General features: G+C 33.8%; 1 protein-coding gene and 1 long non-coding RNA gene across 6 annotated transcripts; one reads left to right on the top strand and one right to left on the bottom strand.

Annotated features, from left to right (window-relative positions):
• Window positions 1–2,076: 2,076 nt before the first annotated feature.
• On the bottom strand, window positions 2,077–10,266 carry LOC148626913 (uncharacterized). Of its 5 annotated transcripts, none has more exons than XR_015918410.1 (4): window positions 10,144–10,266; window positions 8,311–8,456; window positions 6,780–6,866; window positions 2,080–4,244 (listed from the first exon to the last, which is right to left on the bottom strand). It is a non-coding gene; the product is annotated as an uncharacterized LOC148626913 (long non-coding RNA). The 5 variants fall into 5 exon arrangements; XR_015918421.1 differs by lacking the exon at window positions 10,144–10,266 and adding an exon at window positions 10,038–10,072; XR_015918396.1 differs by lacking the exon at window positions 10,144–10,266 and adding an exon at window positions 9,782–9,869.
• Window positions 10,267–10,285: 19 nt separating this feature from the next.
• Window positions 10,286–22,094, top strand: LOC148626912 (COMM domain-containing protein 7-like). Its single transcript, XM_088560500.1, has 9 exons — window positions 10,286–10,432; window positions 11,721–11,774; window positions 12,189–12,291; window positions 12,656–12,712; window positions 15,212–15,249; window positions 18,023–18,113; window positions 18,480–18,529; window positions 20,989–21,037; window positions 21,950–22,094. Exons 1-9 carry the CDS (start codon window positions 10,346–10,348, stop codon window positions 22,024–22,026), a joined length of 606 nt encoding a protein of 201 aa, XP_088416626.1. The 5' UTR covers window positions 10,286–10,345; the 3' UTR covers window positions 22,027–22,094.
• The last annotated feature ends 131 nt before the right edge of the window (window positions 22,095–22,225 follow it).

Genomic DNA, 22,225 nt, shown 5'->3' with positions numbered 1-22,225 from the left:
CCATACGCAGGTGCTGAAGCGTTGTTGCCACAGATGAAAGGAAAGTTGACAATTCTGAATGAAAAGTCATCACGTTTGTCGTAAAATTTGGTCAATAGTTTTCCTTTACCATCGATTTCTCAGTGTAGGTCAAGATATGAGGCTGACTTCACAGTGTCTGTAGTATCCTTCATCTCAAGTTCTTTTGGGTAGATGCGATGTATCAAATCCCCGAAATAAGTAAGTAAGTCTCGTCATGTGACCCGGTGATTTCACGAGAATTGGACCTAGTCTTCCATTCAAAAGCATGGAGATAAGTCATTCAGAGATTGATTTCAGTGTTAAGGGCAAAACATCTTTTTGTGTAAAAAATATCGATAAAAATGCCAAATATCTATTTCTACATGATAAAGGTATTAAGAAAAACATAAAATAGAAGATTTTGCATTGTTATACAGCGTTTCGAGTACCCGGAAGTAAACAATTAAAAGCAGACCGGTCTTCGGTTTACAATACGTTCTACGTCGGAAATTCCGGTAAAGAAAAGGAAACCAAAACAAGACTTACAAACCCTATTGATCTTTTGTCCTACACAATAACACCTAGATGAGCAGTATCGTACTATCATACATCGTGTACTAAGTTACAGCCCTAGATCAATCCTACGAGGAGGAATGACCCGGCCAGCGAAAGCTATATTTTTATATAGCCTAGCTGGCCGAGTGGTCGAGGGCGCTGGACTTTGTGCAGGCGGTGTTGCCATAAATGTCACAGCGGTACGAGTTCGAATCCCGCGGAGGGAACGACCAAAAATTTGCTTCGCAAATTTGACAGTTCTTACATCATGGGGAGTTTTTCAGACCAATATATTTATATCTAATCCATCGGTTCCAATTGATACAGGGAAAATAACGTAAACCTATCGAAGATGGTAAAATTTACATGGAATATTTCGAATAACTGATATCCTTCTTCAGCATAAAACTAATAAAGTTCAAGATAAAAACATAGATTCAGAAACTGAATCACGTACGCTGTGGGTGATTGTACCTTTATTAAAGGCACGCATAAGCAAATGATGAGGAATCTGAATGAAAATAACAAAGGGGCTGTTTTTATCAAAATTAAGAACTGTGGAAAATAATTAAGAAAAGTCAAAATGTAGTATTTATGACTCTTCTATACACATACGAACTCTGGAAAATATTCAGGTAAATAACTTAGTCATGTGACATCAACTTATTTGAATATATAAAGATGCCAAACAACTAGAAGTGACCTGACTTTATTTTGCAGCCTGATCACGTAGTTTTTTTGTTTATATTTACATTTATTATTTAAACAGCTGTATAAACATTCAAACATTACGTAAATAAAAATTCGCAAAATTAACATTGCATTCAGCCTGAAGGGAATAAGATTTGTGGAGATAAAATTAAAAAATATATTTCTTCGAGTTTGCAATTCAGAAAACCACATGCAGTTGAAAAATTGAAATTGAATTATTTCGAAAACATGATTTTATAAGAATTCGTTTTTCGAAGATTTATACAACCCAAACAGATTATACATTTGATCTACCCAAATAAACTTGAAATTAAAGAGTCATCTGATTTATCTTCTTCTGCTTCATACCTTAGCTAGATCTTAGCCTATACATAGATGATACATGTGGCGTTTATGACACGTGGTGATTCGACTTTCCAGTTGTAAACTTCCCCTTCTCCAGATTATGGAGCATTATGGAGTACATGTATTCATTTCACAACCGATTTGTAACTGTCGTGCATGCGATTTGTACACAGACTTTTAAGAACATGCGACCTATAGTATGGCAGGAGCCAAGCAGCTGTGGAATGAGATGTTAGACGAGTTGAGTAGGGAAGTGTTTTGGTTCAAATCAATCACATGATAGGGATACAAGACATGATATTTCGTATTGAAAATCCTTTTGTAAATCTTTAAAAAATACTTAATCAGATAATTTTCTGTTATAATCTACTTATCTTGATTTATTAAGTAGCTTTTGTTGTCTGGATTAATGTTTTCAGCGTTTTTTTTCTGCTTTTTTTCGTGCTACTACTTTTTATTTGTTAATTATTTCGTTGCATGAAAATTTGTATGTATGTATGTAACGGTCTTTAGATTATTCCTTCAAGGTAAAGTTTGCCCCACTCTTTGATATCGTTTAGAACCCAAATGGATAGTTGTTACCTTGTATTCTAGTATGGCGTATTGCAATGCTCTTTAGACCACTACCATGGTGAAAAAGTGATAAACTCATAGCCAACATTTTGTGCAACACATAGGCTGCGTCTATTCAAAAATATGGTGGAACTAGTTCTATTAGAATCGAAATAAATCACGGAAACTCTAAATTATCATGATTGTTTTACCACAGGCTTGCCATTTATGTCGTTACTTAACCACTCGCTTTCGCTCGGGGTAAAACAATCAGACATAAACGGCCAATTCGTTATAATACAGTGATAAAATGGAGTTTCTGTGATTTATTTCTTACTTTTGCTCGGGGTAAAACAATCAGACATAAACGGCCAATGCGTTATAATACAGTGATAAAATGGAGTTTCTGTGATTTATTTCTTACTTTCGCTCGGGGTAAAACAATCAGACATAAACGGCCAATTCGTTATAATACAGTGATAAAATGGAGTTTCTGTGATTTATTTCTTACTTTTGCTCGGGGTAAAACAATCAGACATAAACGGCCAATGCGTTATAATACAGTGATAAAATGGAGTTTCTGTGATTTATTTCTTACTTTCGCTCGGGGTAAAACAATCAGACATAAACGGCCAATTCGTTATAATACAGTGATAAAATGGAGTTTCTGTGATTTATTTCTTACTTTCGCTCGGGGTAAAACAATCAGACATAAACGGCCAATTCGTTATAATACAGTGATAAAATGGAGTTTCTGTGATTTATTTCTTACTTTTGCTCGGGGTAAAACAATCAGACATAGACATAAACGGCCAATTCGTTATAATACAGTGATAAAATGGAGTTTCTGTGATTTATTTCTTACTTTCGCTCGGGGTAAAACAATCAGACATAAACGGCCAATGCGTTATAATACAGTGATAAAATGGAGTTTCTGTGATTTATTTCTTACTTTCGCTCGGGGTAAAACAATCAGACATAAACGGCCAATGCGTTATAATACAGTGATAAAATGGAGTTTCTGTGATTTATTTCTTACTTTTGCTCGGGGTAAAACAATCAGACATAGACATAAACGGCCAATGCGTTATAATACAGTGATAAAATGGAGTTTCTGTGATTTATTTCTTACTTTCGCTCGGGGTAAAACAATCAGACATAAACGGCCAATGCGTTATAATACAGTGATAAAATGGAGTTTCTGTGATTTATTTCTTACTTTTGCTCGGGGTAAAACAATCAGACATAGACATAAACGGCCAATGCGTTATAATACAGTGATAAAATGGAGTTTCTGTGATTTATTTCTTACTTTCGCTCGGGGTAAAACAATCAGACATAAACGGCCAATGCGTTATAATACAGTGATAAAATGGAGTTTCTGTGATTTATTTCTTACTTTTGCTCGGGGTAAAACAATCAGACATAGACATAAACGGCCAATGCGTTATAATACAGTGATAAAATGGAGTTTCTGTGATTTATTTCTTACTTTCGCTCGGGGTAAAACAATCAGACATAAACGGCCAATGCGTTATAAAACAGTGATAAAATGGAGTTTCTGTGATTTATTTCTTACTTTCGCTCGGGGTAAAACAATCAGACATAAACGACCAATTCGTTATAATACAGTGATAAAATGGAGTTTCTGTGATTTATTTCTTACTTTCGCTCGGGGTAAAACAATCAGACATAAACGACCAATTCGTTATAATACAGTGATAAAATGGAGTTTCTGTGATTTATTTCTTACTTTTGCTCGGGGTAAAACAATCAGACATAAACGACCAATTCGTTATAATACAGTGATAAAATGGAGTTTCTGTGATTTATTTCTTACTTCTAGAATAGTAACAGATTGGAAACACGATCAATCACTTAAGACACTGGATAGTGACAGTATTGCTGCTTCTATTACAGTTTTGACGTGTGCATTAAGTCAAAAATTTATGTTCTTGTTACTAGTACAGGAGTAATCCATCAGTCCTTGGATGATTACACATGTAACGGAACTGTTCATAACCATCTTTATTTCTGTATCGCGACACTACACACTTATTGCCCTCTGGACAGCTGCATTCCTAAAAATATGGAAGAACTTTTTTTCAAGAGCCAAAAATCTTACACATAGTATCATTCTACAGAAAACCGGTATCATTGCAGCTTACGGGGAGCTAATTCTTTAAGAGTTGTTAAAGCTCGAAATTCTTAAGTATGTATACATACATAATTTATATAGATAATGATATACCATAAATATGAAAAAAAATAAAAGATAAAATACTAATTGTTGTGTCAGAATTCTTTGCGTAGTAACTGACAACGAAATTCCAAATCTATTATACAATTAAATCTATAAATAATACATCAAGGAACAAATAAGAAATTGCTCTAATCGGGTTTTGAAATTATTGATTATTACAGAAGACTTAAAAAAAAGTCGTCATATCAACGGATGCAAAGACGAAAAGAATTATGTTTATATCACTGGGGCTTGATTCACATATCCATACTCAGTCATACGAGTATAGAGAAGAAAGCAGTACCGATGATACAGACACAAGGATATTCGTGAACAAAACAGAGCACTGAACAGCTGAATGATGAAGAATTAAAGAATGAATTAGAATGTAGAAATGAGGACAATACTCCTGAGGGCGAGCCATTCCTTTCATTCCTGTTTTTTTTTGTCAGTTAAAGATGAAGGGTATTGATGACAGGTGAAGGAGCTGGAATAATTCTACATATGAAGGAAAACTAGGAGTTTGCAATGGGGAAGAGTAATCAAGGGAACCAAGGTTATAGCAGTAATCAAAAGAATGTAATCCTGGGGCAAAGACCAGACATGGAAAACAGACATACACAACAAAGAACATAAAGTAACTAAAATCATACATACAAAATAACAAAAGTAAATGAGCAACTCGGACTCCACTAAAAACTGGGAGCATGGACCAGGTGCACCGGTAGGGTAAGCGTCCTCTGCTTTTCTAGAAACACCTGCCGAGTTGCTCATAAAAAGTCAAGTCCGGGGTAAACAAACGAGGAAAGGAAAACTATGACCCGTTGAATAAATATGTTTCCATGGTGCTGATGGATACACCATAACGATCCACTAGTTCATGATGACGACCATAAAACTTCTGTAGTGATGACTTCAATCTTGTAGCAACATGAAGTCAATTTCGAGATGAAGCTCAATTCATTGTGTCTGGAATGTTTTTAGGTCAATCTTTTTAAGATATGTTGAATAAAGATAATAAAATCTAGGTGAAAGTGGTAAAATATTATCCTTATAGCTGAATCTGAACTCAAAGGACTGTCATTTTTCGTTTGCTTGGTGGGATATCGTTGTAACGAAAAATATTGTAGAAAATAGACTGCTCATCCTTCAGGAATATTATCCTAATTTTTCTAGTGTACATTTATATCTAGACCGAGATTGCCCTGACGTCCAACGGCTAATTTGCCAGACTAGCTGAGGCCGTTGTCCGTGAGAGCTCGAACGCACCAACTTTGATGCGCTTCGAGACAAAAAAAATTCCACTTTCTTGGCTTTTGAAGACAACACTAGATATGTAATGAATATTTATACTATTAATAATATTATGTATATGCTTTTCTGTGGAAATTTGTGTTTTGTGAATAGCAATTTAAAATAAGTAACAAAATATTGTGATCTTGAACTTGTGAAGTTCAAGATCACGGAGTCAAATATCGTGCAATTTTATTAAAATAAACAGTGTACAAATTTCGCGCAGAGCGAAAAACATGTTAATATTGTTGTCTGATGTACATGCAACAGTAAATAACTGTTTTTCCTTGAGTTTACAGAATTTCGACTTTCTAGCACAATCCCGTGTTTTTGATATGGGACGAGTTCTAACGCCGCCTTCGATAGTTGTTAAAGTGGTTTTAGTACTGACATATAAATAGAATTTTAACATTTTATTATCTATCGATATTTTGGAATTTCTTCGCGAAACATTCGGACTTCCCACATTTTGATTTTAGTTTATATTGCTTATCAGTGTTGTACGTGGTAGGCATTACTATATTGGGATTTAAGTGTCACTCTCTGTAAGAATCGGGCAGTGGGTGATACATAGTATGAAAAAAAAACACCAATTTGAAAGTTTAATTTGACTGACACGACTTTCCATATCACTTTGGTAAATTGAGTTATAATGTCCCTGAAAGGCACTGAAAATCAACATTTCAAGGGCCGACAACTCTGTCAAAAACCTTGTTTTTCTAACATTCTATTGAAAATATTCTGAACAAATTAAGTGATGCAGATTTCAAATAATAGTCTTTTCAAATAGAGAGACTGAGAGCATCCTTGAGTAAAATTATATGGTCAGATCGGTGGGTTTTTGACATGCATATTTCTGACTTTTCCATTTTGCCTGATTCTTATACAAACTTACACTTAACTATGACTGTATGCATGTGAACTTCTGTATAAACAAAATCTTATTAACTACACTTCCTAAACAGTGTATATATTAATTATTTTAGTATACTTGGATTATAATAGTGGGAGCATCGCGAATTTGAACAAAATTTCAAAAAAAATATTTTTCCCGTATAACAAAAGAAAAATAGAGTCCTACCTGAGTATTTTTAAGGTCGGTTATAACTTCCGATGGATTGATACAGCGAAATCCTGGCACTAAAAAGCTCCTTGTACTTGTTTGACACTAAAATAACCAATAATACATTTAATCATCAAATTTTAAAAATATACAGTGAAACCTCCCTAAACCGGATCATGAATAATCTGAAAACCTGTCTAAACCAGACACTTGTATTTTGTCCTTTATCTTATGAACCTTGGTAAATCGAACACCTGTCTAAATCGAACCAGTTTCCGAGTGAAAACGGTTCAGTGCAGATTAGTTTCACTATTTATTTATTTACATTGTTTTGTCTAGAATGTTCTTGTATTGCACACATAAAAAATCAAGAATATGCTTACTTAAATTAATGCTGAGATTTATTATTGTTATTCGATATTTTATTAAACAACACAACTACGCACACCCAACAATCCACTACATGTATTGGAATGTACCGAAACTACACTGATACACTCACTTCTATTGAAGGAATGGGCTTGGAAACAGAATATTGAATTATCAAGAGTCCAAAACATGAAATAATACTATTCATTTCCAAAGTAAGTCTTCCTTAACTCCCAGATATGTCGGTCCTAATGCTCTTATTCACCCTCTCTGATTTTAGTGTGTAATCCATGAAAACAACAGTATTATAAAGTTTTATCGAAATGACATAAATAACATAAAGACAGCTCGAAGGTCAATAACAAAACTAAACAGTATCAATTTCTATCGTAACATATGGTGTTATCAGCATCAATTTAGTATATACCTCAAAGTTTATCTATTGAGCTACGGCCAATGTCATTATAAAAATACAATCAAATAATTAGTCTGTAAATAGAGAAAACTAACACTTCAAAGCCTTGAGAAAAGAAATGAACAATACTGAAACTGAATTGACGTCAAGAAAACTTCTGTGCAAAATCAATTGTTGTATATATAGTGTAGATAACTTAATATAATGAATCGCTTTTCTTAAAAAGTTATTGATTGTACTGTAAGTTTGGCATACTCGAAAACCTGACGTAGAGATAATCTATAGAGATCTTCAGACATTGATTTCCACATACTTGAATCGTATGTCCTAAAATGGGTACGCCCGATGAGGATACTATGTTATTTCAACAGCAATTATTTCGAGGGAAGATATTAATACACCTTGAATTACTGATATTTTCTGGTCATATTTTAAAAACTGTGTTGGATGACAGATTTATAAAACGCAGCATTGAAAATATAATTGATATTTGTAGAATACTAAACGACTTTAGCTTTAAGGTGGTGCTATGGCTATCCGCGGTGTGTGCCTCGTCATAAGCCGCGAGAAATCTTACTTTGTTGAAGAAGGTAAATTCATCCAACACAAATATACAGACAAGGATATCATTGAATTTTTTAAACAACAACATATTTGTATGTTTTGGTTGATTAATTTTTAACAGACATGGGCACCAATTGAGCATCTCTGCTTTAACTGATCATTTACCACACTCTTCCTACGTAAAAGTAAAGTTACACTTACTTGGCACAATCTTTTCATATAAACTTCCGCTATATTGTTGATATTTGATGATGTTTCTTTGCTAGAAGATCTTCCATCACCAGCTTCCCAAAAGGAAGACTCTACAGGAACGCCGACACCCTCCTACCTTTACCTTTATCTCGAAACTGAAAGAGAGGAAGCTTTATGACCAACGCGATATCTCCATTGTCAAATGTGCTTTCCTATCTAGTACCATTCCAGTGCTTCAGTGTATTGAGTTTTCGTCTCTCAACCTATGCTTGTGAAAATTTTTGCCTATGTACGTTTTGCTAGAAAATGCACCGAGCTTTTAAATAGATGTCCATAGATTTAAGTCGAGATACGATCGTCACCATGCATACATTTTCTGTTTAAATCTGTACAATGAATAAGTGCTCACCCTTTAAGAGTTGAGACAGACCGATATTCCAAAAAATATAGACCATTGAGAAAATGTCAGCATTGTTCATTAGATAAAGTTGGAAACAAAAAATACTTTATCAGCCCATCATTGTTATTTAACATATTTTACCTGTCATATTGTGTCCATATGTCTTAATTAATATTGTAACATGATATGAGATTTTTCTTTTGTTCTTTTTCCCCAATAAATATAAAAGGAAGAACAAGTGTGCTCTAAATAAAAATCTTGTATAATATTGCATGAAAGGTCAGATGTTCACATAGAACTCAATCGAAAAACAGCCATGTAATATCCAACCGCATCAACACATTGCACAATATTGCACAACTCCGCCTCTGATGAACTTGACCCCGCGCAGAACGAGAGCACGGGCTACCAATACCTGTGTAATTGGTCAATTATCGATAAATGGGTGTTGTCAATTCATGTCACAAATCATTTATAGGGCCGCCTTCCTCGAAGGCTGGGCTCCGCCATCAACACCAGTTGGTTCTACTAACACACTAACATCGACCGTGAGAGGCCTATATTGGTATTAAGGTCGTAAAAAAACCCTAATCATCATCATCTTGGTACAAATCACACTCTACACGTTGACCTACTCCCAAACAGTGAGCGTGAGGAAACGCTCTCCGACCCACGTGGGGTCTGGGAGTAGGTCATAGCGTCAACATAGTAGCCCAGCCGCTAGTAGGGCATACTCTGGCCGAGTTCTTCGGTCAGGTATCCCGAAGGCTGGGCTCCGCCACCAACACCATTTGGTTCTACTAACCCACTAACATCGACCGTGCGAGGCCTGTATTGGTATTAAGGTCGTTAAAACCTCCCAATCATCATCATCATCGTGATACAAATAACACTCTACACGTTGACCTACTCCCAAACAGTGAGAGTGGGGAAACGCTCTCCGACCCACGTGGGGTCTGGGAGTAGGTCATAGCGTCAACATAGTAGCCCAGCCGCTAGTAGGGCATACTCTGGCCGAGTTCTTCGGTCAGGTATCCCGAAGGCTGGGCGCCGCCACCAACACCAGTTGGTTCTACTAACCCACTAACATCGACCGTGAGATGCCTGTATTGGTATTCAAGGTCGTTAAAAAACTCCAACTTCGTCCGTGCGATACCCGACAGTGTAGTCAAGGACGTTAAAAACCTCCTCACTCACTCGTTGTCAAAACAGACTTCTCGCGCTGTGGGCTTTAAATCTATTTGAATAACTCGTAAGACTGTGCTATAAATATAACATGTCAATAACTTGTATGTTATTCTATACCCTATCAAAGCTACGATTAAATATAACTTACTGTTGTTTATAGGTTCCAGATCAAAGGGTCCTTTCATTGGAAACAAATGATCTTTTATATTCTTATCTTATCGTTAATTGTTGTTTGTATTTGAATTTATTATTACCTTTCTATAGCTCTGCTAACAGGAAAACTCCTTCCAGGACCTTCATACATCAAATTTATTTTTGAACTTTTCTCTTATCAAGCTTTTATTGCTCTTTTCCCAACTAGTACGTTGTTATGGTATGTACTAAAAGTATATCATTTGAGCTTAAGATATATTAATCTATAAATAGCAACTTGGTTAGGGATCACGTGACGTAAATATGGCAGCCACCTTCCATTTCAGCAAAGAAACGCCTCCAGATTCTATGTTTACAGATATCCAGACGCTAAATAAGTTTCAAACAAATGTAAATATCAACATGTAAACAATGCTTAAAGAGAGAACATCCACACGAATCGCAAGCCACTTTTCGTCGCCCATGTTAAATAGTACATATACAAAAATGTATTTCCTTATGAGATGACTTTTTTATGTTCGTTGTAACAAGGGACTCAGACCTTTTTGAAATCTTTTTAAGTGTGTTTACTTGTGTAATATGTTTTCCACAGCGGCCAGATTTTAAAGGTGGATTGTGATCACACCAAAGTACTTTAAACCCTCCAAGTGAGGAATTTCTTACCTCTGTATTGTGTATTTTTTTCTGTTTATTAGTTGGCGCATTTATAACAGAAAACACTGTTGAGATGTTTTTCATTCTGTATGAAATTTGCATACTGCTTAGTTAAACAAAATTTCACAATATTTGTCTCAGTGATTTTGAACATCATTAGTTCAAGATTACAATATTTTATTTCCATTCTGAAAACACCAATTACTGCACAAAACCAGATACACAATGTTGTTAATAGTATTATCTTTCATTACATAGATAGTTTCAACTTTTCAAGAGCCAATAAAGTATTAAATTTTAGTCTTGAACCATGTTTTTGATATGTGACAAGCTCTGACGTCCCACGCCCCAGTTTTTCGGGCAAATCAGTCAATCTAGAGCTATTTAAATTGGTGTCTTTACATGTATGTGTAACAAGTTCATAAGAGTATTCAGCTGGGAACCAAGTTTCAAGTGGAAAAAGAATTTATTCTAAGGATAAAAACTAGACAAGGAAAACAGACTCACAATACAAAGTACATGAATAAACAGAATAACATGTACAAAGAAATGAAAATAAGTAAGCAAATCTGACTCCACCATCAACTGGTAGCATAGACCAGGTGCAGAACATTTTAAGTCACAGTGTAGCAGACAAAATGTACCTGGTGATTTTTCACTGGTTCAATTTTCTTAAATTGTAGTGTCAAAGATTTAACCAAAGAATTAAAAAAGTCTGCATGTCTTAATACATCTAATTGAAAGCAACTAAACACTGTTAGATATTGCAAGAGGTAACCATGCATGTTGTGTCAAAATTTTCTAAGGAGAGCACCCCCAAATTAATATATACATAACCATTTCAATCAGTCATGCCAAACAGAACTCTTTGTATTGGATGGCATTAATTTAAAAAAGTGGATACTTCACAATATTGATATCCCCTTGTTGTACTACAAATACAATGTAAGTTATAAAAGGTTTTTTTTAATTAAATCAGAAAAAAATGTACAAGCTGAGTAAGGCTTCTTTTTCTCTGTTTCAGCAATTTAAAGAACTAGTTGAATACTCACTGGAATTTTTATCAGATCCTGCAAAGGTATTTACCATCCATTTATATGTACATTGTACATCTATATTATACCAATGCCACAAAGAAGAATGGGAATAATGTTATACACTTTTTTTCTCAATTACAAATGTATACTGGTAAGAGTTAATTCCCTTCAAATTTGAATATTTTTCTTTTGACAGTAGTTATTAACTACTGTCAAAAGAAAAATATTCAAATGTTTAATAGTGTATAAACAATCTGACCACCACACATAATTATTTTCAGTATTGCATGTAATTGTGTTAGCAACATATACATGTATTATCCAGTACAAATGTATAATGAATAAGAGTAGAAACAAAGTATCTTTATTAATTGCTGGTAATTCAATCCAGATGCTTATTTTTGTCTATGCAAATAAATGTTTCCTAGGCAAATATTATGACTTCATATTTCAAGGCATCAAGATTGATGACAAAATTAGAGGAATTTGCAGAACACAATGGAGTTAACAGCAATGCATTAAAGGGAGTGTTTAAAAGTCTTATAGCCATTCCAAATGGTGAGTTTACAAATCTGATTAATACATTATTGGACATGTAAAAAAGAGAGTGTTTTCAAATTACATTGAAAGTGATATTTTCTGTAGTGTCCATATATTGTTTTTTTCCATTTATATTCATCCTGTCACATTCTATTTTCAGAGCTAAAGAAGTATTATTATCAATTGTCTCTAGGCTGAAAAATATCCTTATTTTTTGCATGATATAATTTAAAATGAAGCAACATCCAAACCAGTTGATTTTTTGGTATATACAAAAATCCTTTATAAATTATTAAAGTTTTAAAAAATTAAATGAATTGGAAAATATTAATTTTAATTATTTTTGTGTAACTTGCATCGTATAATTTTAATATTTAACTAGGGGCTTTGAAGAAAAGTTTAAATGTAACTCAGTTGAAAGAAGATCTTGTAAATTTAGGTAAGTTTGTGTCAAACTAAATACAGAAGTACACTTTACCATGATCACATACATTGTGCACATTACTTTTTTATCATTCTACAGTAAAAATTGTATATCTTATAAGTTAAAACCCTTCTTATTTTTAAGACAAAGATGTGCATATTTTAGCCATATGAGATTTCCTAGCCTCACTCACAGGCACTTGTTTCAGTATCACAATATGTGTCATGTTCATTAACATACAACCTTGGAAAATGCTTTTGACCAATATCATTAGAACACATCTTAAACATTTTGGGTAAAATTATGAATAAATACAAAATGCACTGTCATTTGACAGTTTCTTGGACCAAGTAAGTATTTCAATGTAAAAAAACACGTTTTTAGATTAAAAAGACAAGTTTGGTTGAAAAGGGCAGAGGGATGCTACAACTCTCCATCTTAGGTTTTCTGGAACTAAATCAAACCCTTCGGTGAGATACATCATGTAACATCATAATATTACATTGTAATACAAACTGAAAAGTATAAATACAAAATAATATAAGTGATAAGTTCTATTTGATTTACTAATCATGAATTCGTTTTCTAACTTGATCAAAATAACTCAAGGTTTCAGACAATCAACTTCATGTTTTCTTCTTCAATTTTAATAAGTATATCATATGTATAGAGGATATAGTGGCAACAAAATTGCAAGGAGCAAGTCAAAAGAGTTAATTATAGGGTTAACTGATTTGAGAGGTGACAAAACATTTTTGAAAAGTCTGCAAGGGTCTAATGTAAACATAGAAAACCATGCATAAAACAATTAGCAATATAACAAGGACTGTGATAAGATTTCTGACATACCAGCTCCAGACCTTAATTAAACAGATCAGAAGAGTATGTATTACCAAAGAGTGGTTTATGAAGGTTTATTTTAATGATGTCGTTAGAAAAGCATAACATGTGATATGGCAATAATAGTATTTAATTAAAAAGAGTAATCAAGGGAACCAAGGTTATAGCGGTAATCAAAAGAATGTAATCCAGGGACAAAGACCCGACATGGAAAACAGACATACACAACAAAGAACATAAAGTAACTAAAATCATACATACAAAGTAACAAAAGTAAATGAGCAACTCGGACTCCACTAAAAACAAGGAGCATGGACCAAGTGCACCGGTAGGGTAAGCATCCTCTGCTTTTCTAGAAACACCTGCCGAGTTGCTCATAAAAAGTCAAATCCGGGGTAGACAAACGGGGGAAGGAAAACTATGACCCGTTGAATAAATCAGTTTTCATGGTGCTGATGGATACACCATAATGATCCACGAGTTCATGATAACAACCATAAAACTTCTGTAGTGATGACTTCAATCTTGTAGCAACATAACCCTGTTCCAGAAGCCTATTTGTTAGAGTTCTAGCGCGATACAAAAAGTCTGTGTAGTTTCGGCAAGCTCTGGCATAACGTATGAGTTGTGATATGAACACTCCATACGCAGGAGCCGAAGGGATGTTGCCACAGATGAAAGGAAAGTTGACAATTCTGAATGAAAAGTCATCACGTTTAAAACTGTTTAATTTTGATATAAATTATGCCCATATGAAGGGATTATCATTTTTTATACGACTGCACAAAATTGTTTCTGTTGTATGACAGTGTCACCCTGCCATTATTTTATTTACAAAACCTTGAGTAAAACTAATCCAATCTTTCTGAAATTTTAATACATTTTCCTAGGGACATGGCAGAAAGCCCTATAGCTTTTGGAGCTTTTGCCCCATCCCTTTTGGAAATAAGGGATTTAAGGGAGGAAATATGTTTATCTTTTATGATTCAGGTGTCAATCTATTCCTTTTGGATTTCTGTTTTGGAATTTTTGACAGGATAGGCTTGTCTTTAACTGTTTTTGGAGTTACGGGGTACAAAATTAGGCGATGCCCAAAAATTCAACTTTTTTTTATTTTTGTTCTGATTTTGAAAAATAAAATTTATTGGATTCCTTATGCAAATCCCCGCAATTTTTATTCAGATTTCAGACATCTCATAAGGTTCTTGAGTTATAAGGGGTCAAAGGGGCCCCACCCCCCCCCCCACCCCACCCCAAAAAAAAAGACTTTTTTTATTTTTGGTCCAATTTTAAAATTTTAATTGAATTTCAATTTTTGTGACCAATATATTGTGACCAAATTAGTTGTTGTGTCCTTAATGAACTATAAGTCCCTACGATTAAGAATGTCAGAAATTGATATTCTGTCCACACTTGTTTCTACTATTGACATTGTACCATGCTCTGCTCAATGAAGCTCTTAATTTGATTTGGTCTTTAATACAAAAAAAATTGTCAAGTTCAAGATAATGTTTACAAAGATTAAAGCATGACTTTTAACCTAGCAGATTGTACAATGCCAAATTGCAACTTAGGCAGGGATATCATTAACAGTACAAGGAGAGTAATATCCTTGCAATGTAAGAAATTATGTTTAATAAAATACTTTGCTATTTAAATACACATATATTTTAGGATTGTCAGAAGATAAAGCTGAATATTTTTGTCAACAGGTAGGATATAATGTGCATCTTATGACTCCTTATTAACAAACTGGATATGAAGTTCACTCACTTGTGTAAACTTCAGTTCTCTATCAACACATAGATTATAATCACCATGTTCAACCTCTAAAGAGATAATGTGCACTTTAAAAAATTTCTCTGTCAGCTCATAAATGGTCAAGTCCAGAGTAGACGAAAGATTAAAGGACATACAGTTAAAGGATGCTCTTTTATAAGATACAATGGAAGGATGCTCCTCTAGAACATACAATGGAGGGAAACATTTTTGGAAGATACAATGGAAGGATGCTTATCTAGAACACACATTGAAGGGAAACACTTTTAGAGCATACAATGGAAGGATGCTCCTCTAGAACATACAATGGAGGGAAACATTTTTGGAAGATACAATGGAAGGATGCTTATCTAGAACACACATTGAAGGGAAACACTTTTAGAGCATACAGTGGAAGGATGCTTATCTAGAACACACATTGAAGGGAAACACTTTTAGAGCATACAATGGAAGGATGCTCCTCTAGAACATACAGTGGAGGGTAACTTTTAGAGCATACAATGCACGGATGCTCTTTAAGAACATACAGTTGAAGGATGCTCTTTTCTGACATAAAATGGAGGGAAGCTCTTTTTAGCTCACCTGCCCGAAGGCCATGTGAGCTATTGCCATCACTTGGGGTCGGTCGTCGTCGTCCGTCGTTGTTAACAATTTTTCAAAAATCTTCTGCTCTTACACTACTTGACCAATTGATACAAAACTTTGTATGAATGTTCCTTGGGATATACTGCATAGAACTGATGTGGGGATTTTTGATCCGTCGAAAAACATGGCCGCCGTTATTAAAGATAGAACATATGGGCCAGACAGTAGTTTTTCGCATATATCTCCAAAATTGTCAGGTTTAGCCAAATTCTGACAGCGAAAAATTGTTTAACACGATGAGATCTATCTGTGGTCAAATTTTCATTTTAATCTGTTAAGCAATGTTGGAGTTATTGCCCTTTTTAGAGGTTTTTTTTTGCTATTTTTAATGTTATTCTTTCAAAAATCTTCTCCTCTGACGCTACTACAAATTGGAACCAAACTTGGTATGAATGTTCCTTGGGGCATCGTGAATATAACTGATGTGGGGGTTTTTGTTCCGTTGAAAAACATGGCTGCGGTTACTAAAAATAGAACCAAGTGGTCAGACAGTAGTTTCGTCTCCAAATCAGTTAGGTTTAACAAAATTATTTCTATAGCTGAAATGACCCTTTTTATAAGGCCTTCAAAAGTCTTCAGGGATCAAAGTTGTAAGAGTTATTGCTCTTGAAAGATGACTTTTTACAGTTTTCAGCCATTATCTTGAAACCTTTAATAGATAGAAAGAAACTTTCTAATGCTGAAATGACCCTTTTGATAGTCCTACCAAAGTCTTCTTGAGTCAAAATTGTTGGACAACTCCTTGTTAAATTTACTGCCCTTAAGACAAACTTTAATCAGGTAAGCGATTCAGGCTCATGGAAGCTTCTTGTTTTTAACATACAATGGAAGGATGCTTTTTAGAACATACAATGGAAGGAAGCTTTTTAGAAAATAATAATAATAATAATGATATTTTATTTTTAAGTGGGTAACACGTGTAGTCAATAGGTTAGAACACTAATCTTCCCTTAGACCCTCGCACAAAAACAAAAATACAGAGGTTAATTTCAATGCAACAAAATGAGTATTGGTAAATAATACATAAAAGCATGCAAACAAAGTTACCAATTAACATTATAGTACGTGTAAATACAGCTGAATTATTCTTTAGGATGTTCCATTAGGATGATTGTTAATTTCTGCTTAAATAGACTTATTCGTTTTGCATTTCTTATTTCATTTGGGAGGGTATTCCAATGAGGACCAGAATAAACAAAAGTATGTTTGAATAGTTCTGTCTTAGCTTTAGGAATAAAAAGAGCATTGTTTATGGCATTTCGTGAATGGTATGGATTTAATTCAATTTAATTAACATTTTTTTTATTATCTGCTAAATAAGACGGAGTCAACCCATTTAAACATTGGAAGACCAATAGGCACTTGTGATATATAATTCGATTCTCAACAGTTAACCAACCTAAAGAATTGAAGAGGGTATTGGATGGGGCACAGATACTCTGCATCAAGTATACGCCTAGCTGCCCTCTTTTGTAGTCTAACTACAACGTTAATTTTCTTTTGTACAATTGTACAATTGCCCCAAATAGAACAACAATAGTCAATTGTTGGAAGGATGCTGTCTTAGAACATACAATGCAGGATGCTTTTTTAGAACAGACAGTGGGAGGATGCTCTTTTAGATCATACAATGCAAGGATGTACTTTTAGAATAGACCATGGAAATACTTTCCTTCTTTTTTACTCCCCTACTCTTTGAGTGGAGGTATATTGGGATCTCTTTGTCTGACTGTCAATACCTCTAAATTTTGTCGCAATTATCTCTAGTTGCTGATGGGTTGATTTTAGTGTTTGGTATGTTGCTTTTTTATAGATTGGAATATAGGTGGTAAGCAATTTTTGTTGTTATCAAATATCTACTTCCTGTATGATGGGTATATCTAGCACAAGTACCCATGCAATTTCATGTTAGTATTTGATGGATGAAAGTAAGACCAGAAAATTGTTTCTCGGGCTGTGAAATAGAATAAACAGATAATAAGTGTACAACTGTAAAGATCTGTTTTTCTCTCTGGAGTTTATCACCACATCATTTCTATTTGGTATTAATGTATATTTCAGTGGAATGCCAATTTAGCAGCTCTTTCGAGGGGAGCTCTTGGACAGACATTGACAGTTAACCAGTTGGTTGACATGGAATGGAAATTTGGAGGTATGAACACTAGTTATTTTCAGTAATGATCTTTCTTTTTTTCATTGTTGTGCCAATACATTCATTGATTAATTATTTTAAGTAGTTTTTGTAAGAATTATTGCATTAAGTTGTACATGATATAGATAAATTTATGAGTATGCATAAGCTAAAAAATTCAGTTCAGTTAGTAAAGTATTTAAATCCTTTAAGTAGTAAAATAATAGAAACATAAAACCTTTTGAATTTCACTTTGAAAAATCCGGAATTTCTTATTTTTCAGCAGCACATATAAAATTACCAAGGGTATTTAAATGTTTGTATTTTATTATTTGTGTATGATGTTGATCTGTTGGAACCTTTACTTATATTATTATAATGGTACAGTTACAGCAGCCAGCAGTGAAGTGGACAAAGTTGGAAACACCTTTTTACAAGTAATTAAAATATTATAAGCACAGGTGGTAATGTTGTTCATTGATAACATGATTTAAAACGACATTTTTAAACACTTGTTTTGATTGTGAAACGACTAGCAAACAATAAAAGTTTGAAATTTCCGTATACATTACATCAAAATGACATTTTATACAGGATTGTATGTTGGTATACACATGTGAACTTTGAATACTGTTTTTGCAATTTTATTGGATAATTAACAAGTCCTGGCATGCGAACGACTTCACCAAAATAGGTCCATATCTTAAATGCTGTGTCCTTGATTTTACTCCTAAAATAAATTAGCTGTTTTGACTATTTAAATATAAGAATGTTTTGTGGGTATGTGATGATATTGACAACAATTAAAGATAAAAACAATTGTTTATGTAGTAGGACTGAAATAAAACCAATAGTGATGTGATTGTTACTGTATTAAATTTGAAATTTTCTTTTTACATCTACATATATTCAAAACTTCATTCAGTGCTTATTTTAAATGTGGTATTATTTATTTTAATTATCAACAAAGAGACCTGACCAACACATATAATTTACCGTTTTTATATAAGAAATGATCAACTATACTGTATGCTTATTTAGCTTCTTGGATCTAAAGGTCCTGTCAATTTTATATCTATGGAAAAATAAAATAAAAACATAAAATAACGGTACTCTAGTTATCTTAGATCCCTGCATCAATATCATTAGTATTAATAATTACATCAAATAATCTTTAAGGTACAGAGATATTCACCAATCATGGACCCTCTCCGTTAGAAAAAAATAATACAATAATATTAGAAAAATCTGCTAATATACATTATAATAATGAATAATCCTCAAATCAGGTGGAAATAAAGACTGTGCTCAAGGGTTGTTCTTCTTTGTATATTCCTAACATAATAAATAGTTGGGTACATGATTCAATCTGTACAAATGTTTAAACGTTTTTTTTTTTTTTTTTTTTTTTTTTTTTTTTTATATAATTGTTTATAAAGCATTTAAGTTATACTTTGAGAGATAATGAATCATATTGAGGAAATTGAATGTCTTTCTCCCATAATTATTATACAGTTTTTCATAAACTGAACCGTTTTAGCGTCAGGACTAGCCTTCAAAATCGAGGTCTTAGAGTTTTTAAATCGAGGACACTCCATATTTTGTAAGTTATGATTTTGTCACGTATTTAGTTGGGTTTTGATTACGGTAATACTTATTGTTTGGGTCAATATTGGGGACTAATAACACTTAAATAATTTAATGAATGAGACTTTTGCATATTGTAGACTCTATACTGTCGCGTGAATTTGTTTCATTGTTCCAAAATATAGATGCATGCTAACATATATATAAAGTATCCAACTGACCTGCCAAATTCTGGAGAATCATCTCATTTATTTACGTTTCAAGTTAAGCTGTCTGCACATTTGCCTTTTTTTTCACCGTGACCGCTCAGAAACTGGACAAGCGTTTTAGATATGAACAACCCCGTGCAGGTCCGGGTGTTAAAAGAATAGGCCTGCAGTAGCTCTAAGCTTGTCGTAAAAGGCGACTTAATAGTGCTCAGAACCCTAGCCGGGGGCTAGGGCGCTCTGCCCACAGAGCAACTGAGATGTGTGCCCCTGGTGGTTGAATGGGGTACCCCTGGCGTGTTACATGCTGGGGTTGTCAGGCTATAATACGGAAAACCTGACCACAAACCATAGTGGTGCACCGTGTTGGGAAATATGCCACGTTCCTCGCACATGGAAGAACCCTACTGTGGTATTCTCCCGGAGTAGGAACCATAGGGCTCTGCCACAGGAGGCTAAATTGTCCGACCCTACCCAACTCTCCCTACTTCCAGTGGCAATCAAAATTTGTCGACCCCATCGTCCTTGTGTCCCACCCTTTTTTCATTTCATCATTATTTCATGTTCATTTTATCATCAATTTCATGTTCATCGTCTGAATATAGCTGAAATATTGCTGCTCGGACGTTAAACCCCAACAAACAAACAATAGATGTGAACAAAATTTTGTAAATCATGTTATTGACGGACAGCATTACCACCTGTGATAAGTATTTTTTTAGTAAAAAACCAAAGACATGCGTCAACTATGGTATAATTCCTCCAGTTTTCAACAATCTGTCTTTTCTATACATACCGTATGGTGGGTTATTTAAGCGGGTGTAAAAAAAATTGCGATTTTAAGACAAAAAGGTATGCAAACAATTTTTGCGATTTTAATTTTTGCGCATTCTGAGTGGTGCATTAAATTCTTGAACCATGAGTAATTTTTGGGGCATTTTTAGCCGCACCGAAAGGCCTGTGCAGAAACTTAGTTAATTTTTTTTGCAATCCGACATAAACTTTATTTGTATAAATAAGTTTTGGCAATTACTATTATGTACCATGACTGTCCTACATAAAATATTACCGTAATTAGAATTTGAATAATTTCTTGTTTGCAGCTAAAACTTGTCATTAACACGGGCAATGGGACAAAGAATACATACATGGGTAGGTATACAGCACAATTTATTTTAGAAAAATCAGATTAAAATATTGCTTTTCCCTCAATTACAGATTTGAAATTTTCTTCAACTGACTGAAGTAGAAATAAACAACATAGTGACTATATTATATTTCATATACATTTTTTGTAATGATAAATTTATATGTTTTATACATTTATTTCTATCAATCACATTATTTCCTTCTCAATGTACAACCCCTCTTGCTCCATGTGGTATCCTGATTTGTGGTAAAAGCCTTGTTATAGTTGACAGTAATGCACATTACCGATATGATACCTTTAGCCATATTAAGATGTGGTTTTGAAAAGGATGCCCTTTTCAATGATTTCTTGTGACTTTCTATGTAACCAACCATTTTCCAGCATTAGTCAGGGACATCGTCTACGTAATAAGAAAAGTACTAAAACATCAGAATATACCTGCCCACCCATCACTGGCCTGACATTCTTTGTTGCCATGTAATCACGTTCACCAAAAAAATTAATATTAATGAAAAACTGATGTCATTAAAGACTTGTACAAAATGTTACCACTATTTCAGATATTTCTTGGTGCACAAAGAAATTAGAAATTCATACACGTAAAAAAATCTGTTCATGTATAAAAATCATTAATATGTTATTTGTAAAGTACATCTTTACCTTTCTAATTATGTTCTTTTAACAAAAACTGAAGTTTTAACTGTCCTATGATAGCACACTATTCCGTACTCTGTACTTGGGCTTGAACGAACCATAAGATAAGTTGTACAGTACTACACGGAAGTCACAAGACAATTTTATATGTCAGGTTAAAAAAAATGGTCTGATTCACCTAAGTTTTTTAATAGATGTGTGATAGAAATTTCTGCCTCTCAATTATTAGAATTTAATTCTTATGTTATATTTATTTTCAGAGCTGACGTTACCTCAATTTTACTCGTTTCTTCACGAGATGGAGAAGGCTAAAGCAAGTCTGGAGTATTTGAGTTGATAAAACCGATACAGTGTATAGGACTATTTTGTATATGTACATATATAAATAAATTGTAATTTAAAGTATGGCACAAAACCTCAATCTTGCATGGATTAATACAAGTATATAAATGACTAGACAAGCCCTGCTGACTTCGTATTCAAATTGCAAACACAACTTTTAACTCTTAACAACTTCAATAGAATCAAACTTTTCA

Source organism: Perna viridis, chromosome 1 (assembly GCF_037379345.1).
Source record: "Perna viridis isolate PV_CMFRI_1.1 ecotype Kerala chromosome 1, ASM3737934v1, whole genome shotgun sequence".
Classification (NCBI taxonomy): domain Eukaryota; kingdom Metazoa; phylum Mollusca; class Bivalvia; order Mytilida; family Mytilidae; genus Perna; species Perna viridis.
The sequence above is the reverse complement of the archived record's forward strand: the minus strand, read 5'-3'. Positions and strand labels throughout refer to the sequence as shown.